At 61.4% G+C, this 24,074-nt stretch overlaps 2 protein-coding genes across 13 annotated transcripts in view; one reads left to right on the forward strand and one right to left on the reverse strand.

Annotated features, from left to right (window-relative positions):
* The first annotated feature begins 451 nt into the window (after positions 1-451).
* On the forward strand, positions 452-5,690 carry CHRNA2 (cholinergic receptor nicotinic alpha 2 subunit). The gene is made up of 6 exons (XM_054819329.1): positions 452-663; positions 1,889-2,043; positions 2,806-2,850; positions 3,061-3,170; positions 3,846-4,950; positions 5,474-5,690. Exons 1-6 carry the CDS (start codon positions 600-602, stop codon positions 5,597-5,599), a joined length of 1,605 nt encoding a protein of 534 aa, XP_054675304.1. The 5' UTR covers positions 452-599; the 3' UTR covers positions 5,600-5,690.
* Positions 5,691-8,077: 2,387 nt separating this feature from the next.
* Positions 8,078-24,074, reverse strand: part of PTK2B (protein tyrosine kinase 2 beta) — a 36,556-nt gene continuing 20,559 nt past the window's right edge. For 6 of the 12 annotated variants that reach the window (XM_054819302.1, XM_054819297.1, XM_054819301.1 and 3 more), the window contains exons 5-31: positions 21,815-21,894; positions 21,553-21,615; positions 20,546-20,600; positions 19,550-19,690; positions 18,383-18,457; positions 18,174-18,275; positions 17,602-17,719; positions 17,329-17,368; positions 17,193-17,239; positions 16,831-16,884; positions 16,387-16,484; positions 16,213-16,297; positions 15,586-15,686; positions 15,374-15,489; positions 15,064-15,164; positions 14,742-14,831; positions 13,986-14,190; positions 13,350-13,458; positions 13,165-13,230; positions 12,329-12,454; positions 11,448-11,594; positions 10,716-10,751; positions 10,405-10,432; positions 10,145-10,200; positions 9,790-9,936; positions 9,246-9,326; positions 8,078-9,158 (exon numbers count right to left, since the gene is read on the reverse strand). In XM_054819302.1, coding sequence (XP_054675277.1) covers positions 8,943-9,158; positions 9,246-9,326; positions 9,790-9,936; positions 10,145-10,200; positions 10,405-10,432; positions 10,716-10,751; positions 11,448-11,594; positions 12,329-12,454; positions 13,165-13,230; positions 13,350-13,458; positions 13,986-14,190; positions 14,742-14,831; positions 15,064-15,164; positions 15,374-15,489; positions 15,586-15,686; positions 16,213-16,297; positions 16,387-16,484; positions 16,831-16,884; positions 17,193-17,239; positions 17,329-17,368; positions 17,602-17,719; positions 18,174-18,275; positions 18,383-18,457; positions 19,550-19,690; positions 20,546-20,600; positions 21,553-21,615; positions 21,815-21,894 — 2,583 coding nt within the window. In that variant the 3' untranslated portion in view covers positions 8,078-8,942. The remainder of the gene's footprint in view (positions 9,159-9,245; positions 9,327-9,789; positions 9,937-10,144; positions 10,201-10,404; positions 10,433-10,715; positions 10,752-11,447; positions 11,595-12,328; positions 12,455-13,164; positions 13,231-13,349; positions 13,459-13,985; positions 14,191-14,741; positions 14,832-15,063; positions 15,165-15,373; positions 15,490-15,585; positions 15,687-16,212; positions 16,298-16,386; positions 16,485-16,830; positions 16,885-17,192; positions 17,240-17,328; positions 17,369-17,601; positions 17,720-18,173; positions 18,276-18,382; positions 18,458-19,549; positions 19,691-20,545; positions 20,601-21,552; positions 21,616-21,814; positions 21,895-24,074) is intronic. The other 6 variants (XM_054819298.1, XM_054819295.1, XM_054819294.1 and 3 more) reach the window with 5 other exon arrangements.

A 24,074-nucleotide genomic window follows, 5' to 3' on the forward strand; every position in this document is an offset into this window, starting at 1 on the left:
TATCAAATCACCCGGGGACAGACCGGGGCTCCCCATCACTTTAACTCGCGGGGTTCAGCTGCCCGGCTGCGACCGACACTGCCCAGCTTTGTGTCCTGCCTGTCCAAGGAGCACTCGTGAACCGGGGAGCAGATGCTTTGGGGACATTTTCCCTCGACTCTGCATGGTGGCAGCTTGGATCAGGTCCAAGCCCTGCTCACGGCTGGGAGCAGCTTTGAGGGGACCACAGTGGGACGTCACCTCCCAGAACGGCACCGCGGTGGCATCAGGGTGACAGTGCCGCTCTCTGCTGTCTTTCCAGGAATGAAATTTGGGGCAGGCGGCTCAGCAGAGCATCCCAGACCACGCACCCACCCTGGTCCGGCCGTCTCCCTGCTGAGGCTCTCCCAGCCCACCTCCAGCTCCATCCATGGTTCCTCCAGCGCTCGCTAACGGTGGGGACACGCAGGACACCCTGCCGGAGGTCCCCTGTGGTGGCTTTCCCTGCTGAGCTTCCTCTCCCACCACCACCTCAGCTCATCGCTCCTCCTGGTCCCTCCTGGGGGGCTTTGCAAAATTCTCCAGGCAGGGGGTCCACGGGGGACACCAGCACAGGGACCATGGGGCGGCTGTCCCATGACATCGTCCCCCTCGTCGCGTGGTGCATCGTCACCTTCCAGGCGGGTAAGGGTGGCCCTGGCTTTCCCTGGGGTACCCGAATTTCCTTCGCTCGAGCCCTGCCTTCCCATGGGTGTCACCCACTGGGGCCTCAGGGTGGGGGTAAATTTGGGGAGAGGGGAGGGGGCACCGAGGGGGCTGTGGTGCATGTGCATGGAAAACCAGTTGTCTCCCAGTTTACCCCCATGCAGTCTCTCAGTGTCCCCAGTCCCCACGCTGGCATGGTGTCCTCCACCATGCTCCATGCCAGGATGGGGTTTGTGTCTTTGCGGGGCAGCTTGACACCACCCAGACACTTGGGTGGGGACGGTCTGCTCTGGGTCATCCCCCCTGGGGTTGCCCCTCTGGGACCCCAGATCAATCCTATGCAAGCTAGAAACGTTGGAGGGATGGAAATAAAATGGATTTTGCTTCCACTCCTTGTCAACGCAAGACCTCCCAGGAGCTGGGCATCTTGCTTGTCCCTTTGCTCCAGACCAGCCCTCCCCAGCACCTCTAAGACCCTTGGATCTGCTCAACACATCATCCCTGGCCAAAGTACAACCAGGGTCCTTTGCTGGGCTTGCCTGGGGAGAGCGTGCATGGGGCACAGGGCATGCTATGGGGCCGTACACCCACCCTTCTTCAGGGCAGAGCCACCCATACAACACCTCTTTGGTTGCACATCACTGTGCAAAGCCCTCCCTCCGTCCCTCCCTCCCTCCCTCGACTTGCGGGTGGAAATTTATGGGGCTCTGCAGCGAGCAAGGACGGCCGAGCGATGCACCGCAAGCTGACGGCACCAAAGACCAACGCCAACAATTTCTAGGCGGAGCAAAGCGCATTGCGTTCCTTCCCAGCCCCGTCTCCAGCCCAGCCTGAGGGATGGTCTCTGGGCAGGCTGCAGCGGTCCCAAGGACTGGGTCAACCTCCACGTGGCAAAGCTGAACCAGTTAGCACCAGTAAGAGCAGCTGGAGGGGACTGGGAGGAGGACCTCAGCCACTCAAGAGTGGGATTTTCTTGGCCAGCATTGCAGGGTTGACCTTGCTCCGCTCTCCGCTCCCCAGGAGGAGCATGGGGCAGCTTTGAGGGGGCTAATTCCCCTCTCCCCACCCTAGGGTGGGTTTAGCATCCCTGCCTGCTGTGACAGAGAGGGGGCTTGCCCAGAAGGGGCACCCCATTTCCGTGGTGTGCAGGGGGGGTGAAAGGGGGGGGGTCAGTGATCTCCACCCCATCCCCGTGTCCCCGCAGCCGCCTGCCTGCGGGAGCAGCCTGGCAGCCACGCTGAGGAGCGTCTCTTCAAGCATCTCTTCACTGGCTACAACCGCTGGTCACGGCCGGTGCCCAACACCTCCGACGTGGTCATCGTGAAGTTCGGGCTCTCCATCGCGCAGCTGATCGATGTGGTGCGTAGCTTGCTGGTGGAGATCCCAGTCCCATGTGGCTTCTGACTTTTCACCAACTGGTCCTGCTGGTCCATCAGGCCAGGGCCTGGGGACCCTGGTGGGACGTTGGGTTCGGGCACCAGTCACCTCCTCGCCATCTCCAGCAGGTGACAAACCACCCACCCTGCCTCCCTCAGACCTCCAGTGAGCAGGGGGGTCTGCACCCCTCCTCTCCATCCCAAACCCTGCCTTCCCTGACAGCAGGGGACAATCAAGGAAAACTGCAGTTCTCCATCCCTGCCATGTCCTTACCCACCATCTATCTGCCCTGAGGCACCTCTGGGCTTCTCTGTCCATCCATCCCTTGCTCATTCCTTCCATGCACACCCATCTATCCACCCATCCACCTTTCTACCTATCGATCCATCCACCCATCTACCTATCCATCTGTCCACCTGTCCACCTATCAACCCATCCACCTATCAACCCCATCCACCTACCCACCTATCCATCCTTCCGTCCATGGGACGGTACCTTTGTCCATCCCTCGGAGCAGCTCAGAGCTGTACGCTGCAATACGCTACTTCTTGCTGCCATCTAGTGAGCAGATATCTCGGGGAAATATAGTCTCTCCTTGGACTTGTACTGGTACCAGTTGCTTCCAGGAGCTGGACCCCAGGGGTGGAGGGGAGACAGTGAAAGCAGTGATTTGGGGCACGGTGCAGTGATGGGACAAGCCCTCTCTCTCCATCTCCTCTCACCTCTCCTTCTTTCCCACTGCAGGATGAGAAGAACCAGATGATGACCACAAACGTCTGGCTGAAGCAGGTAGGAGCCTGTTCCCTCTCTGGGGCAAGGGCAGGAGCATGTCAAGGAAGGCACAGCATTTTGGGCAGAGAGACCCTGCCCCGGGGTGCTTGGTGGCATCTCCGTGGTGCTGCTCCTCTGGATGCTGCCAGAGGAGGAGGAGGCATTGGGCAGCATGGTCCCACCAGACCTAGGGCTACCTGATGCCCTTCCCTCCATGTGTCCCTCCAGGAGTGGAGTGACTACAAGCTGCGCTGGGACCCGGCAGACTTTGATAATGTCACCTCCATCCGGGTGCCCTCTGAGATGATCTGGATCCCCGACATTGTGCTCTACAATAAGTGAGTGACGCTGCAGAGATGAGGCATCCCTAGGGACAGCTCCCCCATGCCATGCCATGCCATGCCATGCCATGCCATCCCATCTCATTCCTGCAGCTCATAGAATCCTAGAATCCCCGACTGGTTTGGGTGGGCAGGGACCTCCCAGCCCACCCAGTGCCACCCCTGCCATGGGCAGGGACACCCTCCACTAGCCCAGCTTGCCCAAAGCCCCATCCAACCTGGCCTTGAACACTGCCAGGGAGCCAGGGGCAGCCACAGCTTCTCTGGGCAACCTGTGCCAGGGCCTCAGCACCCTCACAGGGAAGGATTTCTTCTTTATATCTATACCATCCCATCATATCATCTTATATCATCCCATCTCATTCCATCCCAGTAGCTCCCTGGTGCTGTCAGCCCCCACGGGCCTCCTGCCCCCCATCCCACCCCAGTGGTAAGGATGCAAATGAGTCTGCATCCATCTCCCCATGTCCAGTGCTTATGCTCCCACCCATGTCCATGCTCTGGGTGATGCCCAGGAGGGTGAACCCAGCATGGTGCAGGGATGCAGGATGGGGCCACAGTCTCAAATCAAGGCTCATACCAGCCCTGAGAGCTGGGGGAGCTCCTGGCCCTATTTTCGGTGGGGGGGAACCCTTCATCCTCCTCTAACCTTCCACCTCTCCGCCCCTGCAGTGCCGACGGGGAGTTTGCTGTGACCCACATGACGAAGGCTCACCTCTTCTCCAACGGGAAGGTGAAGTGGGTGCCGCCCGCCATCTACAAGAGCTCGTGCAGCATTGATGTCACTTTCTTCCCCTTCGACCAGCAGAACTGTAAGATGAAGTTCGGCTCCTGGACCTACGACAAGGCCAAAATCGACCTGGAGAACATGGAGCACCATGTGGACCTCAAGGATTACTGGGAGAGCGGCGAGTGGGCCATCATAAATGCCATCGGCACCTACAACTCCAAGAAGTATGACTGCTGCACCGAGATCTATCCCGACATCACCTTCTGCTTCATCATCCGTCGCCTCCCACTCTTCTACACCATCAATCTCATCATACCCTGCCTGCTTATCTCCTGCCTGACCGTGCTGGTCTTCTACCTGCCCTCCGACTGCGGGGAGAAGATCACCCTCTGCATCTCTGTCCTGCTTTCCCTCACTGTCTTCCTGCTGCTCATCACGGAAATCATCCCGTCCACCTCGCTGGTCATCCCTCTCATTGGCGAGTACCTCCTCTTCACCATGATCTTCGTCACGCTCTCCATCATCATCACTGTGTTTGTCCTCAACGTCCACCACCGCTCCCCCAGCACCCACACGATGCCCCGCTGGGTGCGTAGCTTCTTCCTCGACTTCATCCCTCGTTGGCTCTTTATGAAGAGACCCCCGGTGCTGCCTCCTCCTGAGGGGACCACGGGGCAGTACGACCTCCCGGGGACCAGGCTCAGCACCTCCCGGTGCTGGCTGGAGACCGATGTGGATGACAAGTGGGAGGAAGAGGAAGAGGAGGAGGAGGAGGAAGAAGAAGAGGAGGAAGAGGAGGAAAAGGCATACCCCAGCCGCATGTCCCAGGCGGGCTCCCACGGCCAGGGCACCCAGTGCCGCTATGGCTGCGGGCGCCAAGCTGGGAAGACATCGGCGGGCTCAGCCCCCCGGGTGCCCCCCAAGGGGGAGGAGGAGGAGGAGGTGGGCTCGGGCCGGGGGCTGATGCTGTCCCCCAGCATCCTGAAGGCCCTGGAAGGGGTGCAGTACATCGCGGACCACCTGCGAGCTGAGGATGCTGACTTCTCGGTGAGTGGGTGCCCCCGAGGGCTGGGGGAGTAATGGGGGGCCCCCACCCTGGGTGCTGCCTCCTGCCACTTGTACCTCCATGTGGGGGGGCAGTGCTGGGGCCCCCAATCGATTCCCTGGCTGCTGAGGACCCAAAGCCAGGGAGAAGGTCAATGAGCCCCCTCCTAGGAGATGCCCGGTCCACCAGGTCAGTTGAGGGTCTGCAGGGATGTTGGGGGTCCCTCTCCTGCCCTCGGAGAGCAGGGATGGCCCAACCTGCCCTGATGGGACCCTGCTCAGGGGTTGCACCCCTACTTTTAGCCAGGTGGATTCAGAAATCCCTGCCCTAAGCAGCCCCCCCCAGAGAGGTCCATCCTCCAGCCCTGCTGCTCCAGGGATTTCTCGAGACATGGGGTATCTCCTCACCCTGAGGCAAACAGCAGATGCAGAAGAAGAACCGGGCGGTCTCCTAACCCCAAGGCATCCTCACGAACGGGGGGGTTGCATCCTCTGCCCACGCTTACAGCCTCTCTCCGCTCGGCAGGTGAAGGAGGACTGGAAGTACGTGGCCATGGTGATCGACCGCATCTTCCTCTGGATGTTCATCATCGTCTGCCTGCTGGGCACTGTGGGGCTCTTCCTCCCGCCCTACCTGGCGGGGATGATCTAGGGGCTGGGCCAGGCTGCGGTGGGGACGGCAGGCAATGCACGCTCCTGCCTCCCGGGGAGCTGGCATGGTGATGCCCACGTCCAGCCAGACCCTTGCCTCTCCCTGGGAGGACACGGGTGCAACCATGGAGGACCCTTGGATGGGAAATGCAGGGTGAAGCAAGGGCTGTGCCAAGGGGTGACATGGGGATGGTGGGGAGGGACGGCTACCTGCCATCCTGCCCAGGGCTGTTGCAGCCATCCTGGCATCGAGAAAGACACAGTACAGCTTCTCCATTGCCCAGCGTAGACTGGGGGCATCCAGGAGAGGCATCTGTCTCCTCGAGCTGCTGCAAGTCCTACCCAAAACCCGAGAGCTGCGTCTGGTTGTGACTGGAACGTGCTGGGCAAGAAGAGGGGACATCACAGCTGGTTTAGGATGCATCCTGACCGCAGGGTGCTCAGGACCATAGGCTGGTGAAGTCATGCATGACATGTGGCAGGCAATAACACTTTGGATGGTCCATGCAGAAGGGGTACAGCAATGGGAGGAGAGAGGTCCCTGCTCAGCCTCGTGGCTTGGGGGTCTCTGCTCTGCAAAGCGCAGCCCAGGCACAGACCCTCTGCAACACACTGGCACGAGCAGTTCCATCCGCACCATCCCACACCGGAGCTTGGGGTGGCAGGGAGACGGGAACTGCCAAGCCAGAAATGTGGGTGGCTTGGAAGGGAAAAACCACCCTGCAGAGTGGGACAACCCACCCAGCCATAGCCAGAACAGGATAACCCACCCAGCCATGGCCAGAATGGGATAACCCACCCAGCCATGGCCAGAACAGGATAACCCACCCAGCCATAGCCAGAACGGGACAACCCACCCAGCCATAGCCAGAACGGGACAACCCACCCAGCCATGGCCAGAACGGGATAACCCACCCAGCCATGGCCAGAATGGGATAACCCACCCAGCCATGGCCAGAACGGGATAACCCACCCAGCCATGGCCAGAACAGGATAACCCACCCAGCCATAGCCAGAACAGGACAACCCACCCAGCCATGGCCAGAACGGGATAACCCACCCAGCCATAGCCAGAACAGGATAACCCACCCAGCCATGGCCAGAACGGGATAACCCACCCAGCCATGGCCAGAACGGGATAACCCACCCAGCCATGGCCAGAACAGGATAACCCACCCAGCCATAGCCAGAACAGGACAACCCACCCAGCCATAGCCAGAACGGGATAACCCACCCAGCCATGGCCAGAACAGGATAACCCACCCAGCCATGGCCAGAACGGGATAACCCACCCAGCCATGGCCAGAATGGGATAACCCACCCAGCCATGGCCCACGGACCCCGGGAGCTAGCTATTAATTTCTAGCTTCCATGTACCCTAAAGGACCCATGCTTACAGAGCATCTACTCTCTTCTTCTGTGTCCCGAGAGACACACAGCTTTTCCTGCAACATTTTCTCCTCCAGGAGACCGACCCATCGCAGTGCTGGATGCAGCCCGAGGGGTTTCAGAAAACACTTTGTGCTTTCAGGAGTGAAATGGGCTGGAATAAATGGTGACGCGGAGGGACACGCACGTCCCGAGGGTGTTGCAGCCGTTCACGCAGCCGTCGGTGCTTGCAGGCTGGCTCGGGCGTGCACACGCGGGGCTGAGAAATGGGATGTGCGAGGGAATGTGTGCCCTGGCGTGGCTGGCGGGATGCGTGTGTGGGTATACGTGCGTGTGACCCCCCCCAACCCGCTGCGCACGGGCTTTAGGGGTCTGCAGAGCTGGGAGTGCACGGGTGGAGAGACCTCTCCTGTGAGGACGATTTCTGGCTCGGTTGGGGCTGCGTCTCCTCGGGGTGATGCAGGGGTGTTGGCTGGAGGTGAGCAGGGCAGGGCAGACATCACCGCGATGGGGCAGAGAGGAACCCACTCCCCTTCCCACGTTAATCCCTGCAGCCCCCCTCACCAGCCGCAGCCGGGACCCACCACCCCTTTCAGCTCAGCCCGGCCTGGCTGATGAGGCCACCAGGTCACAAGCCCTGGGGTGACCCCCCCAGTGTGGCTTGAGACCCCCCAGCATCCTTCTTTTGGGGAGAGCCCATCTTCATGGTTGGGCCACCCTGCATAAACCACTTCCCGGAAGCCTCTGCCATGAATTTCCCGCGATTCCTGATGCTCTTCAAAAGCAAAGGTCAGCAGATGCTCTCCCTAGCAAGCCTTGGGGTGGGAGCAGGGGGAGTCCAGGACCCTCGTATGGATTGTGGGGTCAACGGGAGGGAAATGGGGCTCCAGAGAGGACGTGGATGCAGCAGACCAAGGTTCACCCCAGCAGCTCCCCTGGGGATGCTGCCACCGGGACGGCGCTTCCCCACGCCGGCAAGACGGCTCAGAGGTCTGAGCGGCACCAGCCTTACTCTTTCTAAGGAGGTGCTGGTGACCAGGGGACATGTCCCCAGGGTACGGGGGGTGACAGGCAAGCAACAGGCACAGCAGAACTTTGTGCATGGTTTATCGCAGCCAGAATGAACAGCATTGTGGGAAGATGCTGGGGAAAAGCCCAAACTGTACGGTTTCCAACTCAAAGCACAAACCGAACAGAGACTTAGTTTGCCGTCGTTGCTTACACAGAGCGGCTCAGAGAAAACTCAGCTGGAAGAGGCACCGTTCTGGTTTGTGTCACCAAAGGCTGCGGTCGGTGGGGTCCCACCCCTCCCCGTGCTCTACAGGCTTGGGGCCGGGCACGCTCTGGCCACGGGCGCCGGAATCGGCTCCGCTACGGGGTGCGGACCCGCCTCCCATCATTAAATAAACTCTTCTATACAATGTACAAGGAAACGCAAACAGTCCCTCTGGCCACCGCTCCGATGGCCCCCGGGGACCCCCACGCGGCCCCCTCCACGGGATGCCAGCTCCCCCAGGCGCCGTGTCTCCCGGCTCCCGGCAGCGAGGAGCGGGGTCCGGGTCCAGGTCCCCGTCGCGACACGCCGCCCGCGGCCGTCTGTCCTCGGAGGGGCCGAGGGATGGACACACGGACCTGCTGGCAGCCGGGAAGCGAGGAGCCGCCGAGCCAGAGGGACCTTCGGCCGCCCTCGAGGATGGCCAGGTCCCCCCCAGCCCTTTCCAGGGACGAGTCACCAGATGCCTCCCTTCTTCAGAAGACCGACGAGACGATGCTAAAGACACGAGCGGCTGCAGGAGGAGGGGGGACAGGGAGGGCAGGACAGCGAGGCCACGGGAGACACACAAAAGCCAGCTCCTCCGCAACGCTCTCCTCCCATGTCCACCAACCGAAGCGTGACGGTTCCTCTCCTCCTCTCCTTCCCCACCCCTTCTCCTTCCCTCTCTCCACCCCTGCCCTCACTCCAAGCACAGCTTCACCAGGTTGGCCTGGACCTTGGCTTGGTCCACAGCATCCAGGAGGTTCTTGGCATCCACGGCCAGGGTGTGGGAGGCCGTCAGCATCTGTCGCTTGCACTCTTCACTCAGCGAGGTGACAGCGTTCTGTTGTGCCAGGCGCATCTTGTTGATGAGGTCGGCCAAGTCCTTGTTGAGCAGCTTCTGGGTCCCCTCGATCTGACCATGACATGCAGGGATTACAGACAGGGGTCCTGCCAGCACCTGACCCCATGCCGGACCCCTCTCCCTTCTCCCTGGTCCTACCTCGGTGCGGGAGGCAGCAGGCAGGATGGGCAGGATCTCATCAACGCTGCCGATCAGCTTCCGCAGGGACAGGCCCACGTTCTGTGGGGAGGGCGGCAGGGTTAGGATGGCTCCAGGCACGGGCACAGGGAAGTGGTGCATGGAAACAGTCTGTGCCACTGAGTCAAGGATGCCATTCGGGAGAGGGGCATGGTGGGAGACTCTCCCACGGTTGACACAAGGACCCAACGGAGGAGCAGGGCATGTTGGAAACTCTCTCATCGTTGACCCAAGGACTCAACAGAGGAGTAAGGCATGTTGGAAACTCTCTCACCATTGACCTAAGGACCCAATGGAGGAGCAGGGCATGCTGGAAACTCCCCCATCGTTGACCCAAGGATCCAAAGGAGGAGCTGGGAATGTTGGAAATGCTCCCTCCTATATGCGCAAGACCTTCCCAAGAAGGATGACTGGTGGGAGCCACACAGCAGACTCATTCCGAACTCCCTGCCCCGTTCCCCACAGAAGCCCTGGTGTTGTCCCCTCCCCTCACTGCTCTCCTTACCTTCACCACCAGGATGTACCCCTCCGGGGGCAGGAGGCTGATCTCATTCTTCAGCTGCAGCACAGCACGCACCAGGTCCATGACGTTGCTGTACACCGTGTCATCCGTGCGGTCCAGGTTGGCAGTGGGGGCCGGGTGGATGGACTGCTGGAGAACGGGCATGCGACGGGATCAGAAGGACCGAGGGGGCAAGGAGGGAAAGACCAAAACCATGGGGAACTCTGGCCAGACCCATCCACCTCCCAGGTGCAGAGGGATGATGGAGGAGGAGGAGGAGGAGGAGGAAGAGGAATGAGGTTGTGGAGATGGAGGAAGAGGACTGGGACCGTGGTGGCCCGATCCAGGGAGGTCTTACCTGTGCCCCAAGTCTTGGAGGCTTCTGGGGGGGCCCCGTGAACTCCGCTACGCCGTCAGTAAGGGAAAGGAAGGAGAGTCACTCTGGCTGTTCCCCTGGACATACGGGCACACTGCAAGACCCCGGGACCTGTGCCACGTCCCGCACCACCCTGGAGCAGCGTGTCCCACTGCTGCTGGACACCCTGACCCACCCCAGCCATGCCACCTCCCCGCAGGGTCAGACCCCCGTGGACCCCCCGTGCAGCTGTGGGCACTCACTGTAATCCGTCTCCTTCTCCGGGAGCAGCTGCAGAGAGAAGAAACGGTGAATGAGAGGCACGAAATCCTGGCTGGAGGCAGCGAAGAGGGAGGAGGCATCGCCATCCCCTCCCAGGGCTCGTGGTGGGGAGCTCCACACCACCAGCGTTTCACCTCATTAACATTTTCAGGTTAATTTTCCCAATGCGAGGGGCACATATATAAATATCTATCACCTGACCATGCCAAAGCAAGTGAGGATCTCCAGACAATCCCAGGAGAAGGACCCAAATACACCCTGACCCGGCTGCTCTGGGGCCAGCACCACTCACCGGAGGAGCGTTGTTGTTCATAAACACTGTCGGGTCCTGCAAAGGGCGGGGGGAAGCTTGGTGAGAGGCATGGAAAAAAGGAAAAAGAACTGAAAAAAAGGGATTTTCCTGATTTCTGGGAAACACATCAGAGGAACGCATCTCTGCAGGGTCCGGGAATGCGGGACGGGAAGGGGCTTCATGCCCATCGCTGGTCCCATCTCCATCCCATCCCATCACCCTTATCCCATCTGCTCCTGGAGTATCAGAAACCTCAAACTGTTGCTTCAAAAAAAAGGGAGCTTAATTCAAGGAGCTGTTTGCAGCCCACTTGGCATCCAACAGCCCCGGGGGCGAGGGGAGCTGGGCTTTGCTTCACCGGCTGTGTGAGTCTATCAAATAAAAGATTTTCTATCTCCTTCCAAGCCTCTCTCAGAGCAAGTTGATGGATTAGTCACACATCAGCTATCTCCAGTCCTTATTACAAAAGCATTCTAAAAGCTCGTTAAGATGCAATTGCAAGTATTTAAAGTTCGCCCGAGTTTCAAAATATTAATTTTGAAATGAAGCAGCTCTGTGAGATTTTTATGGGTGTGGAAAATAAAGGGGTGCAAGAGGTTTGGCTGCTGGAGGAGCCTATCCTCCGAGGAATAACGGCTTTTCCAGCCATGAAGAGCAACCTTGGTGGTTGCTGTGGCTCCTCCAGCACCTTCATGAGGATGCAAGAGCTGGAGGCAGCCCGAGGCCACTCACCAGGGACTTCTCCTCCTGCCGCAGCCACTGGTAGTCCTCCACCATCTGCTTCTGCTGCTTGTCCAGGACCTGCCGCATCTTGAGCTTCTCAATCTCCCAGAGCTTCTGCGCCTCCTCCCTGCTGCTGGGACGGAGGAAATCTTCCTCCTGGTGTGCAGAGCCGGTGGTGACTGGAGCGGCTCAGGAGTCAGAGCCACCCCCCTCCCCGATTTCGGCACGGGAGCCAGAGCCCTGCTCCGCGCATGCAAGCCATGCGCCAGACCCCGACAGTCACGAACCCCCAAACTGAATTTGGGGAGCACTTGCAGAAACCACCACCTGGCCCCAAACCTCCCACCACCACGTCCCAGCACTTTCCGTGGGCAGCATGCACAGGCCACCTTGGGGAGCCACTCATCGTGCCCGTGGCGGGGCCGTGCTTGGCACCGCGGCTGTCCCGGCACGCCGGGCAGAGCATCTCAGGACGTGCTCCAACACGCAGCTCTGATTTCGGGATTAGAGTAACCGAGCTGAGGCTGCAAACCACTGCTGGCATTTCAAGTGACAACACCGAGAGTGAGGAGCTGACCCAAAGCCCCGAGGAGCAGCAGCCACCCCGTCCCCGGCTCGTTTTTGGGGATGCTGTGCCGTCCACTCGTCCACCGACATGCCTTCATCGGGATGCGCGTGCAAACATGCATGGCGGGGGGCTGGAGACACCCTGGAGCCCTTCACGGGCTTGATCCCTCCAGGAGACACCATTTGGCCCTCCCGCGGTCGGGTCGGAAGCAGCACTGAGCTCAAAGCAGCGGAGGCAGCAGCACAGAGCAGAGCGCGGGATGAGGCTACCCAGGACCAGGATGTCCTTTGGATGCTGCGGGATGGGAGAAGCCTTCTCTTACCCTCATGCTGTGGCGCTTGAAGACGCTGTGGCGGTTGAGCGGCGGGGTGTGCAAGGAGTTGGCCGGAGACTGGTACTCGATGGGGCTGGTGAGCGTGGGGGAGCTGGCACACAGACCCTCGGGCACCTGCAGGTGGGTGGGGGGGGGGGGTGGGCAGCGGGGCAGCGCGGGCACAAAACAAGCCACGGGGGGGTTAGTGCGGACAGACGGACGGATGGACGGAGCAGACAATGCGGGGAAGAGCAGCTTTTGCACCAGGAGCAGCCTCTGCACTCATGCCCATCTGGGCAGCAGGATCAGGATCTTCCTCCCCGCTCGGCTCTTCCTCACCCTGAGCACGGGCTTGAGACCTCCCGTGCTGCTGCCTGGACCCCTGCCCAGCCCCAAAAGAGCACCCAAAATAGTTGCTTTTGCAGGTTTCACCCTGATGCTCCAGGGACCAGCACCGGACCTTGCAGAGGGGGTGACCTGTGCTCCCGCAGGGCAGCCAGAATCAGCCCAGGTAACACCACAGAGCAGCAAACCTCTTCTCCTCCCCACCGCGCGTGCAAACCGGCCGGTGCCGAGTGTGCAAACTCCCCTTCCCGGGGGTAAAAGCCTCTCTGCCAGCTCTGAGGGACACACAAACCACGGGGCAGAGCAGGGCAGGGCAGCGCTGAGCCCCGAGCAGCGCAGTGACCTGCTGGCAAGGCGGCGGGAGGCACTCGGTGGTGGCACGGTGCACCTCGGAGCCCCAAAAGCTGTGAGTCCCCGAGGATTTGAGCTCCGGGTAGGGCTTTTCGGCATCAACCCCTTTGCTCAGGTCCCTGTGGGATGCTCCGGCCGTGCAACCTTACCTGGAACTGCAGCTTGGGAGCCAGGAGGTTGCTCTGGGGTGGCGGCTTGTACCTGGGTCTGCTGGGCTGCGGGGAGCAGAGGAGGGAGAAACGCACAGTGGGTGCAAGATCAGGGAAGTCCCAACTTCTGCAGCACCCATGGGTGGGTCGAGGCGGGGAGATGAACCCTTTTGCCCTCTCCTCACCTTTGGGGGTGGCTCCTGGAAGGACGGCGGCTCCATGATTTTGGGAGGCCGGTGGCGGTTGTTCCTCTCTTGCTCCTTGGCCAGCTCCTTCTCCATCAGGTAAATGTCACTGCAGGGGGAGACGGAGGGTGACAGCCCCGGGACGGAGCGTTGGCACAACCCCCTGCGGCTGGGACACATCTCCTGTGCCCAGGGATGCTGGAGCTGGAGGGGCCACGGAAAACACGAGGGAGCAAGGAGGGATGGGAAGAGCAAAGGGAAAGGACTGGGAGGACAGAGCGTGGTCCTGGCCGGCCACGCCAGCATCACCATGGCTGGCACCAGGTCGCTCCTGGTTGCTGCTGGCCATAGCGCTGTTAGGGACGGACAGACGGACAGACGAGTGCCAGAGGTCAGGACTTCCCTGCAAGACCCCTCCCCAGGAAGCAAAGCATTTCCACGTCAGCCCAGGCACCACAACCCCCGGGGCAGGTGGGTTCAAATGCTCCGAAATGGTCCTTTGAGTTCAGACTTGGCCAGAAAACTCCAGACCCGAAACCTCACACAGCTTCACTTTTCTCCTTCACCCACTTGCTCACCCCTCCATCAAACCACGGACCCTCCAGCCCATCACCGGTTCCCCACCTCTCCGCTCACCTCAAGCTGCAAACCAGGTCCTTGAACTTGGGCCTTTCGCTGGGGTCGTAGTCCCAGCATCGCGTCATGAGGGTGTAGAGGATGGGTGGGCAGAGGTCGGGCTTGGGCAGGCGGTCACCCCTCTCCAGCACCCCGATCACATCCTTGTTCTCCAGCCAGAAGAAGGGCTGCTTGCCGTAGCTCAGGATCTCCCACATGCACACAGCTGTGGGAGCAACAGGACCAACCTCAACTGACGCTAGAGCTGGGGGACCAGCCCCTCGCTCGGGTTTTTTGGGGACCTGGTGACATTGCGACGCTTTGCTGCCTGACACGGTGTCCCTTGGCTGCTTGGCCTTTCCAGTCCCCGGGTGAAAAACACAGAGAAAAAGGCTGCCTGCTCTCCCGGGGAGCTGCAAGGAGCCCAGCTCCTGGTCGCTGCTGGCCATAGCGCCGTTAGGGACTGACAGACGGACAGACGAGTGCCAGAGGACATAGGGATGGGCGGACGGGCAGTGAGATGGATATTCGGAGGGGACAGAGTTTAACTCAGCCCCACCCTGACCATCTTGATTTCACTGGAGGAGGAAGCACCTAATGATGGTTGAATTGGAGGAAGCTCTGCCCCAGGAGCTCCTCCCCAGGGTGTCTTCCCCCACGGGCAAGGATGGGATAACCCCCCCATCCCAGAGCAGGATTTGTCTCTGTGCATTAAGACGACACCACGGGAGGCAGACAATGCCCAGGACCCCGCTCCATCCCCGTCCCACCGCTCACCGAACATCCAGACGTCGCTGGCCGTCGTGAAGCGACGGAAGTTGATGGATTCGGGTGACATCCACTTGATGGGGAGACGGGTGATGGACGCTGGAGGGAGAGACAGAGGGTGGCCGTGCTCACTGCGGGGGCGTGGAGCAGCCCCAGCACGGGCAGGGCAGGGCAGCGAGGTCTCACCATGGTCTCTGCCCCAGCCCCTTCCCACCACCCCGGTCTGCTGTCGTGGGGAGCCCCGCCACGTGCCAGCTCTGCCATCCGGAGAAATCCCTGCTCCGACCTCAGAGGCTTGGAGTGAGCCCCAACTCCACCACGCAGCCCTTACCTTTATAGTACTCCTCGTCCTCGATGTACCTGGAGAGCCCGAAGTCGCCCAGCTTCACGCAGTCCGGGGAGGCCACCAGGACGTTCCTCACGGCAATATCCCTGCAAGGAGAGAGACCTTTGGCTGGGGAGAAGGGATGGAGAAGGCAAGCTCACACCTGGACAACCAGCTCAACCAGCTGCAAAAAGGGTCTGCAGCAGAGGACGCTGCCAGGCTCTGCCTGCTCCTCCTCCTGCCTGTTCTCCCACGGTCCCTGCCTTCCCCTGCCTCTCCCGGCGTCCTGCCCGACTCCTGTTCCCTCCTGCCCTACCTGTGCACACAGTTGATGGCCTCCAGGTAGGCCAGGGCTTTGCTGATCTGCAGCACGTAGAGGATGAGCGTGGGCACGGCGAGGCAATGCTTGTTCTGCTCCAGGTATTGCCCCAGCTGCAACGGGACGAGGGAGGGGGGATCAGGGACCGAGCAGGGCCAGGAAGGGTGGCAGGGGGACAGGATGGGATCCAGTGGTGGGACCCAGCTCACCTCTCCGTAGGGACAGAGCTCCATGATGATCCAGGTGGGCTCCTCTTCTGCAATGCCGATGAGCTTCACGATATGGTGGTGGTCCAGCTTCTTCATCAGCACTGCAGGGACACCAGGTCAGACACCCTGCAATGGGGGGGACCCCCCCTCCAGGGGCCCAACCCCCTGTCCTGGGGTGCAAGGGCAGGTCTCTGCCATGAAGTCGGCGATGGAGCAGGAGGAATTGCCAAGGACAGCCTAGTGGACCCCCAAAGGGGTCGGGGCTCCCCGTTTCCAGCTCCCCAGGGATCTACATCCAGGTGGTGCCCGTCCGCTCTCACACAAGGGTTCAGCAGCTTTTCTTCCCCCCCCGCCCCGGGTAGCCACCCCTCCCATAAAACCGGTATTTTGGAGAACAGCCATGTCACAGGGGCGAAAGCAGGGGACACCTCCCTGCTCCTGCTCCGTCCTGCATTGCAACGGCGATTTGTCCTCGAGCAGGGACCAGAAGATGCCAGGGCAGGGTTCTGCCATCCTGTGTCTAACACCCCACCGTTGCAACGCTGCAAACACCACCAGCTCCCCCCCATCTGACCTCTGCCTGCCCATGCAAGCCCCAGCGGGCAGCAGGACCCCCCCCCAGCATACCCGCTTCGCTCAGAAACTTGTCCTTGTTCTCTGGGCTGCAGTCCTTCTTGCAGGTCTTCACAGCCACGTTGACCCGCTCCCCCTTCTGCAAAGAGAAGGGGTGGGGGCTGCTTTACCCTGCTCCCCCCCGCTGCGGAGGATGCAGGCAGGGCAGGGAGAGGGCAGGACACTCACCGGGGTGGTGTAGATCCCCTCGTAGACCTCTCCGAAGAAGCCTTCCCCGAGGATCCTGCCCAACATGACATCCTCGCGGGAGATCCCATAGTGCTGGACTTCATGGACAGGGGAGCAGGGCAGAGGTGGCAGTGCCAGCAGGCAGGATGCTGCCTGTACCCCTGCCCGCACCATGGGCAGAGCCCCCACACCAAGCAGGAGACGATCCCTGGGTACCAACCCTCTCCATCACCCCCTTGGCAAGGACCCACAGGGTGGGCACCCATGGGGTGATCCCAGCTCCTTCGGCCCCTCTCGCGAGGGTAGGGTGGGCAGTGCAGGCGAAACCTGGTTCCCAGTTTTGGGGGGACGGGGTGGGAAATTGGGGTGGGCAGGAGGGGGTGGGAGGGCATGGTTGGGGTGCTGGGAGATGGGCAAGAGGGCACCCAGGGGGGTGGCACCTACCTCCAGACCTTGGTCTCGAAGACTCGTCGGGGATTTCGGCATAAATATCGGAGTCTAGGGCAAGAAGGAGTTGCAGGCAGGGATTCAGGCAGCTCACCGGGCAGGGGGGTTCTTGCAGCATCCCCATGGGGTCTGGCCACCCAGGCTGGAGCAGCCCCCGCAGGCACCGTGGCCATGGGGAGCGTGCAGGGTGCCAGCCTGGCCCTCCCCCAGGGATGCTCGGCTACACCTCGACCCCCAGGCAAAGGGCTGGGGGTGTCGAGCTCCACCGAACTCCCAAATCCCCGTGTACCGGTGTCCCACAGCCCTGCGTCTGCATCCCGTGGGCTGCTGGGAAGGGAGGAGAAGAGCCAAAAACTCACCCACGCTCATGCTGTCCGACAGCGTGGACTGCCTCTCCTCCAGGTGCCTGGGGGTGGGAGGAGGTCGGGGTCAGGGAGCGGGGTGGGGGGGCAAAATGGGGGTCCCAGCCCCACTGCGGGACCGGGCGCTACTCACGGGGCCGGGATCTGCGGCAGGCTGATCCTCTTCTCCCGCTCTGCAGAGAGGATGACAGACAGTTATTTCCCAGCCACCCCCATCGGAGTCTGGAGGGCGCTGGGACCCCCCCCGAAATGCCTCCACCAGACGTGCAGTGAGTTTGGTGGGTCTCAGCTGGGCTCACTCCAAAGCCACGGGGGATGCTGCGGCCATGGAGAGAACGGAGAAGGGCTGCGGGGGGGGGACAGAGGGGGGGACCCTGCCGGGGTCGGTGCTCCCCAGGGCGCTCACCTCTCCTGGGGAAGACGATGAGGGAGGTTTCCAAGTGGCCTTGCAGCCGGCAGTAGCCGTCGATGAGGTCGGCCATGTTCTCCGCCTCGGCCAGAGAAGCTGTCTTGATAGCCAGGGACTGGGGGAGACAGCAGGGACAGGGGGACGGGTGAGCCCAGAGCTGGGGCAGGGGGATGCTGGAACGGGGGGTCCCCCCCTTCTCTCCACCTTGGGGTAGCTCAGTGACCACCTCCCCGCTCTGCAGCGGACTCCAGTCTCTCCAGCATCGTCCTTCCCAGCACCCCAGGACATCCCGGCCAACATGCCCGGCCCCAAACCACCCCGGGGCAAGGTGGACCTTTTGCGGGGGCGGGGGGACACGACATCCCCAGGGCAGCTTGGACACGTCCTGCTTTGGGGGAGACTTGGCCGGGGCTGGAGGCAGGAGCTCTCGGTGGAAACGGAGCCACCCATGGAGTCCTACCTAACCTGCAGGGATGCGATGCCACCCCACGGCACCGGGGCATCCCCAAATTCCCCCAAACCCCCCAGCACACACAGCACACCCCACCCCCCCGGCAAAGCCTCCTCACCTGGGGGGTGCCGCTGAGCCCCAGCTGCAGCACAGCCCGGCCCTCCTCCACGCTGGAGCACTTGATGGACTTGATGTGCTTGAACTCGGCCAGGCACGTGGGCTGGGGAGAGAGGCAGAGCCCCGGCGCCGACTTTAACCACCAACTTCAGAGCAGCCACCCCCCGGTCCCACCCAGCACCCAAAACCTGCCCCCCCGCCCCCCCGTACCTTGGCCTCCTTGCTCGTCATCTGCCGGATCCCCTTGGGTCCGATGACCAGGTCCACCATGATGTTCCATCCTTGCTGAGGGGGGAGCAGCAGAAGGAGGATGCAATTTTGGGGGGCTGTGGGTGTGCACCCCCAGAGCCAAGGTTTCCCCCCCCCTCCCCAACCTGCTGCAATGTGTGAGACACCCTGGGAAAAATCACCGTCCCGGAGGAACTTGGGGAGAGGACGGTTTGGAGAGGGGATGGCGGATGGTGTGAGGCAAGGAGCCCAGCGGGGGTGCTTTCCCTCCTCCTGGCCCCAAAGGGGTGCCCAGTGCTCCTGGTTTGCCGCCTCCTCACCCCAGAGGGGTTCAACAAACCTCAGGCACCGGCTCACACCCACTGGGCTTGGACCCCTGGGTGGGGAAGGTCCCCGGAGCCCCCGCCGCACCCCCAGCCCCTCCAAAGAGAAGCCCCCAGGGCCTCCCCCCGCTGTGGGGAGGGGGAAGGATGCTCAGCTCCCCCTCGGGGACGTGATGCCGGGGGGGCTGCAGGATCAGCAATCCCTTACCCAGGGGGATTTGGGGTTTGTGCCTCCCTTGGGGGACAGCGAGTGATTCCCAAGCCTTGGAAACTCCCCGTGGGGTCTCCCCTGAGCTCAGCATGGCCGAGCTCCTCTCCGAGCCCGGGGACTGCGGCGGGGAGCAGCGGGCGGCAGGGAGCAGCCCTGCGAGCATCCCGCGCTGCACTGCCCGGACGGTGCCAGGGGATGCTTCGGGTGGCCGCTGGCTGCCCCGCCGTGCGGGGTTAATTAACAGCTTAAGAGAACTGATGACTACGGTTGCATCTTTAGGGAGACTTTGCTGGCTTGAAGGGCATGGGAGATGCAGCCTCAAACATCAGCTTGTGATGGGGGGCGTCCTCATCCTGCAGCGTGCCCCCCTGCACGCTGCCTGGCATGGGGGGGCACAGCCAGTGCGCCTGGTCCCAAAGCACCCTGGGCAGGGGGACGCACTCCTGTCCCATCCCATCCCATCGCATCGCGTCACATTGCATCGCATCCCATCCCATCGCATTGCATCGCATCGCATCGCATCCCATTGTATCCCATCCCATCCCATCGCATCGCATCGCATCGCATTGCATCCCATTGTATCCCATCGCATCCCATCCCATCCTGCGGACTCACGATGAGCTCGCAGCGGTAAGTCTCCTGGTCGATGTGGGCGAAGGTGGAGAGGGTGTGGAGGAACTTGAGGATGCACTCCTCCTCCCGCAGCAGCGCGTACTGCTGGAAGGTCTGCTGGATCATCTTCCGAAACTGCTTGGGCTGTGGGCACAGTGGCCGCTAGCCACGCCGGGCGGGTGCCAGGCGTGCAGCGGGGATGTGGGGCGCAGAGGGTGTGAGCCGCACGCAGGCACAGGCGTGCACACGGACACGTGCGTGCACACGGATACGCGCACGCGTGCGCTCACCTTGCAAATATGAATACGCACCCGCACACATGCACATGGCTCTGTGCGCACACCCATGCGTGTCCACACGTGTGTGCATGCCTCCATGCGTGTGTGCTTGCTCGTACTTGAGTGTGGGCAGATGTGCATGCACACATGTGCGCAACGTGCGCAATCTGCACGTGCGTGTGCACGCAGATGCATCATCACGTGTGTGAGCAGATGTGCTTGCACGCATACATCTGCAGGGACATACATGCATACGTATGCAAATGCATGCAAATACACCTTCACGAGTGTGAGCAGACACGCCCATCCATGCAAATCCACCCGTGCACGCTGGTATACACAGGAGCACACACGGCCATGTGTGTGAATGCACAAACACAGGCAGATACACCTTCACGAGTGCGTGCAAAGCTCCACAAGTGCGGGCAGATGTGCACATACACGTGTGTGCAAACCCACACATGCACGCTGATGCGCACACCTGGCCCCAGATGTGCATGTATACGCACAGGTACACGGCTGTGCGCATGCAGATACATCTTCACACGCGTGAGCACAACCGCACGCGGGCATACGTGACAGCAGACGTGCACACACGTGCAAACCTACGTGCGCACTTCAATGCACGCACGTGAGCACCCCCAGCCACGTCCGTGCATGCTTGCACACCTTGCACCCGTGCACCCAGCCCTGCCTGTCCGCACCCACACGCGTCCCTCACCTTCAGGTTCTCCTGCATCTGGCTGGGGAAGAAGAGGTCCAGGCCCACCTCCTTCCTGGAGAGCAGAGACCCCCCTGCACATTAACGGCCCCGCAGGGACCCCCGCTCCGGGGGGGAGCTGCAGACTGGCAGGGTGGGGGGATGCACCAAGCAAAGGGGGTGCTGAGGGACAAGGGGGTGCTCCTGGGGGAGAAGCTGCCCACCCAGCGCAGGGTGAAAGGTTCCCGTCTCCCCCTCCTGCCATGCTCCTCATCAGCAGGGCTGATGGCTGCGGGGGGATGAGGGGCTGGGGGGGGATGAGGGGCTGGGGGGGATGAGGGGCTGGGGGGGATGAGGGGCTGCGGGAGGATGAGGGGCTGGGGGGGATGAGGGGCTGCGGGAGGATGAGGGGCTGCGGGAGGATGAGGGGCTGGGGGGGATGAGGGGCTGGGGGGGATGAGGGGCTGGGGGGGATGAGGAGCTGGGGGGGGATGAGGGGCTGGGGGGGATGAGGGGCTGGGGGGGATGAGGAGCTGGGGGGGGATGAGGGGCTGGGGGGGATGAGGGGCTGCGGGGGGATGAGGGGCTGGGGGGGGATGAGGGGCTGGGGGGGGATGAGGGGCTGCGGGGGGATGAGGGGCTGGGGGGGGATGAGGGGCTGCGGGAGGATGAGGGGCTGTGGGGGGATGAGGGGCTGCGGGAGGATGAGGGGCTGCGGGAGGATGAGGGGCTGGGGGGGGATGAGGGGCTGCGGGGGGATGAGGGGCTGGGGGGGGATGAGGGGCTGCGGGAGGATGAGGGGCTGGGGGGGGATGAGGGGCTGCGGGGGGATGAGGGGCTGGGGGGGGATGAGGGGCTGGGGGGGATGAGGGGCTGGGGGGGGATGAGGGGCTGCGGGAGGATGAGGGGCTGGGGGGGGATGAGGAAGGCCATCTGCAGATCCCCAACCCCTTGGGACTGGCTGGACGGGGTGGGCAGTTTAGGGGTGAGGGGGTTTCTGCCCAGCGGGGTGGGCTGTGCCTACTCACTCCAGGAACTCGAAGTTGGACTTCTTCTCCAGCGCATTTTGAGGCATGTCCTTATAAAACCTCCTGCGAGAAGGGAGGGCCATGAGCCAGGTGCCCTGTGCTCGCGTCCCCCCACCACGTCCCCTCCCGCCATGGCAAGGAAAGAGCTGGAAACCCCCCCCACCTCCCGCAAAACCCTCCCCAGCCCCAGAGCCCGCGCCAACCCCGTCCTCCCCAGCCCTCCCGGCGCAGCAGAGCGGCCAGGACAGGCGGAGGCACGTACCTGAGCTCGAGGCAGCCCAGCTGCAGGGCCATGCCTTCGCTCACCTTGCTGGCGTAGTTCTGCATGTATTCGCTCCGGAGCTGCCGAGGAGACACAGGGGTCAGGAGGTGGAGGGGACAATCGCAGGGGACGATGGTGGGGACGATGGCAGGGATGATGGCAGGGATGATGGCAGGGATGATGGCAGGGATGCCTGGCATGCTGGACCTTGTTCTCACCAACAAGGAAGGGCTGGTGGGGAATGTGAAGCTCAAGGGCAGCCTTGGCTGCAGGGACCATGAAATGGTGGAGTTCAAGATCCACAAGGATCTGGAACAGTGAGGAGGGCACACAGCAAGATCACTGCCCTGGACTTCAGGAGAGCAGACTTTGGCCTCTTGAGGGACCTGCTTGGTAGAATACCATGGGACAAAGCCCTGGAGGAAAGAGGGGCCCAAGACAGCTGGTGGGTATTCAAGGATCACCTCCTCCAAGCTCAGGAGTGATGTATGCCAAAGAAGTCAGGCAAAAACTCCCAGAGGCCTGCATGGATGAACAAGGAGCTCCTGGGCAAACTCAACCACAAGAAGGAAGCCTACAGAGGCTGGAAGCAAGGGCAGGTAGCCTGGGAGGAATACAGAGAAACTGTCTGAGCAGCCAGGAATCACGTTAGGAAAGCTAAAGCCCTGACAGAATTAAATCTGGCCAGGGACATCAAGGGCAACAAGAAAAGCTTCTATAGATACGTCAGCAATAAAAGGAAGAGGAGGGAACATGTGGGCCCCCTCCAGAATGAAACAGGAGACCTGGTTACCGGGGGTATGGAGAAGACTGAGGTACTCAACGACTTTTTTGACTCAGTCTTCACCAGCAATGGCTCCAGCCACATTGCCCAGCTCACAGAAGCCAAAGGCGGGGCTGGGAGAATGAAGAACTGTAGAAGATCAGGTTTGAGACCACCTAAGGAACCTGAAGGTGCACAAGTCCATGGGACCTGATGACATGCACCCGTGGGTCCTGAGGGAAATGGTGGATGAAGTGGCCAAGCCACTCTCCATCATATCTGAGAAGTCCTGGCAGTCCGGTGAAGTTCCCACTGACTGGAAAAGGGGAAACAGAACCCCTGGTTTTAAGAAGGGTAAAAAGGAAGATCCGGGGAACTACAGGCCGGTCAGTCTCACCTCCGTGCCTGGCAGGATCATGGAGCAGATCCTCCTGGAAACTGTGCTCAGGCACATGGAAAATAAGGAGGTGATTGGTGAGAGCCAACACGACTTCACTAAGGGCAAATTGTGCCTGACGAGTTTGGTGGCCTTCTACGATGGGGTTACGGCGTTGGTGGATAAGGGAAGGGCAACTGACGTCACCTACCTGGGCTTGTGTAGAGTCCAAGTGTGCAAGTCTGGAACAGGCTGCCCAGGGAAGTGGCGGAGTCCCCATCCCTGGGGGTATTTAAAAGACGTGGAGATGTGGTGCTTGGGGACATGGGTTAGTGGTGGGCTTGGCAGGGTGAGGTTAACGGTTGGACTTGATGATCCTAAAAGTCTTTTCCAAACAAAACAATTCTATGGTTCTAAAGTATTTGACATTGCCCCACATGACATCCTTGTCTCTAAATTGGAGAGACCTGGATTTGACGGATGGACCACCAGGATCCCCAGAGGGGATTCTGCCCCTCTGCTCCGCTCTGCTGAGACCCCCCTGCAGTGCTGCGTCCAGCTCGGGGGTCCCCAGCACAAGAAGGACATGGAGCTGTTGGAGCCAGGCCAGAGGAGGCCACAGAGATGAGGCGAGGGCTGGAGCACCTCTGCTCTGGAGACCTCAGGCTGAGAGAGTTGGGCTGGTTCAGCCTGGAGAAGAGAAGGCTGCGGGGAGACCTTAGAGCCCCTTCCAGTCCCTGCAGGGGCTCCAGGAAAGCTGGAGAGGGGCTGGTGCCAAGGGCAGGGAGTGACAGGCCAAGGGGCATGGCCTGAAGCTGCAGGAGGGGAGATGGAGATGGGATGTGAGGCAGAAATCCTTCCCTGTGAGGGTGCTGAGGCCCTGGCACAGGGTGCCCAGAGAAGCTGGGGCTGCCCCTGGCTCCCTGGCAGTGTTCAAGGCCAGGTTGGATGGGGCTTTGGGCAAGCTGGGCTAGTGGAGGGTGTCCCTGCCCATGGCAGGGGGATGGAACTAGGTGGGCTTTGAGGTCCCTTCCACTCCAAACCATTCTATGATTCTAGGACTCTAGGACTCTAGGACTCTAGGATTCAATGATTCAATGATTCAATGATTCAATGATTCA

The sequence above is a fragment of the Grus americana genome, chromosome 3 (assembly GCF_028858705.1).
Source record: "Grus americana isolate bGruAme1 chromosome 3, bGruAme1.mat, whole genome shotgun sequence".
In the NCBI taxonomy this organism is placed as follows: domain Eukaryota; kingdom Metazoa; phylum Chordata; class Aves; order Gruiformes; family Gruidae; genus Grus; species Grus americana.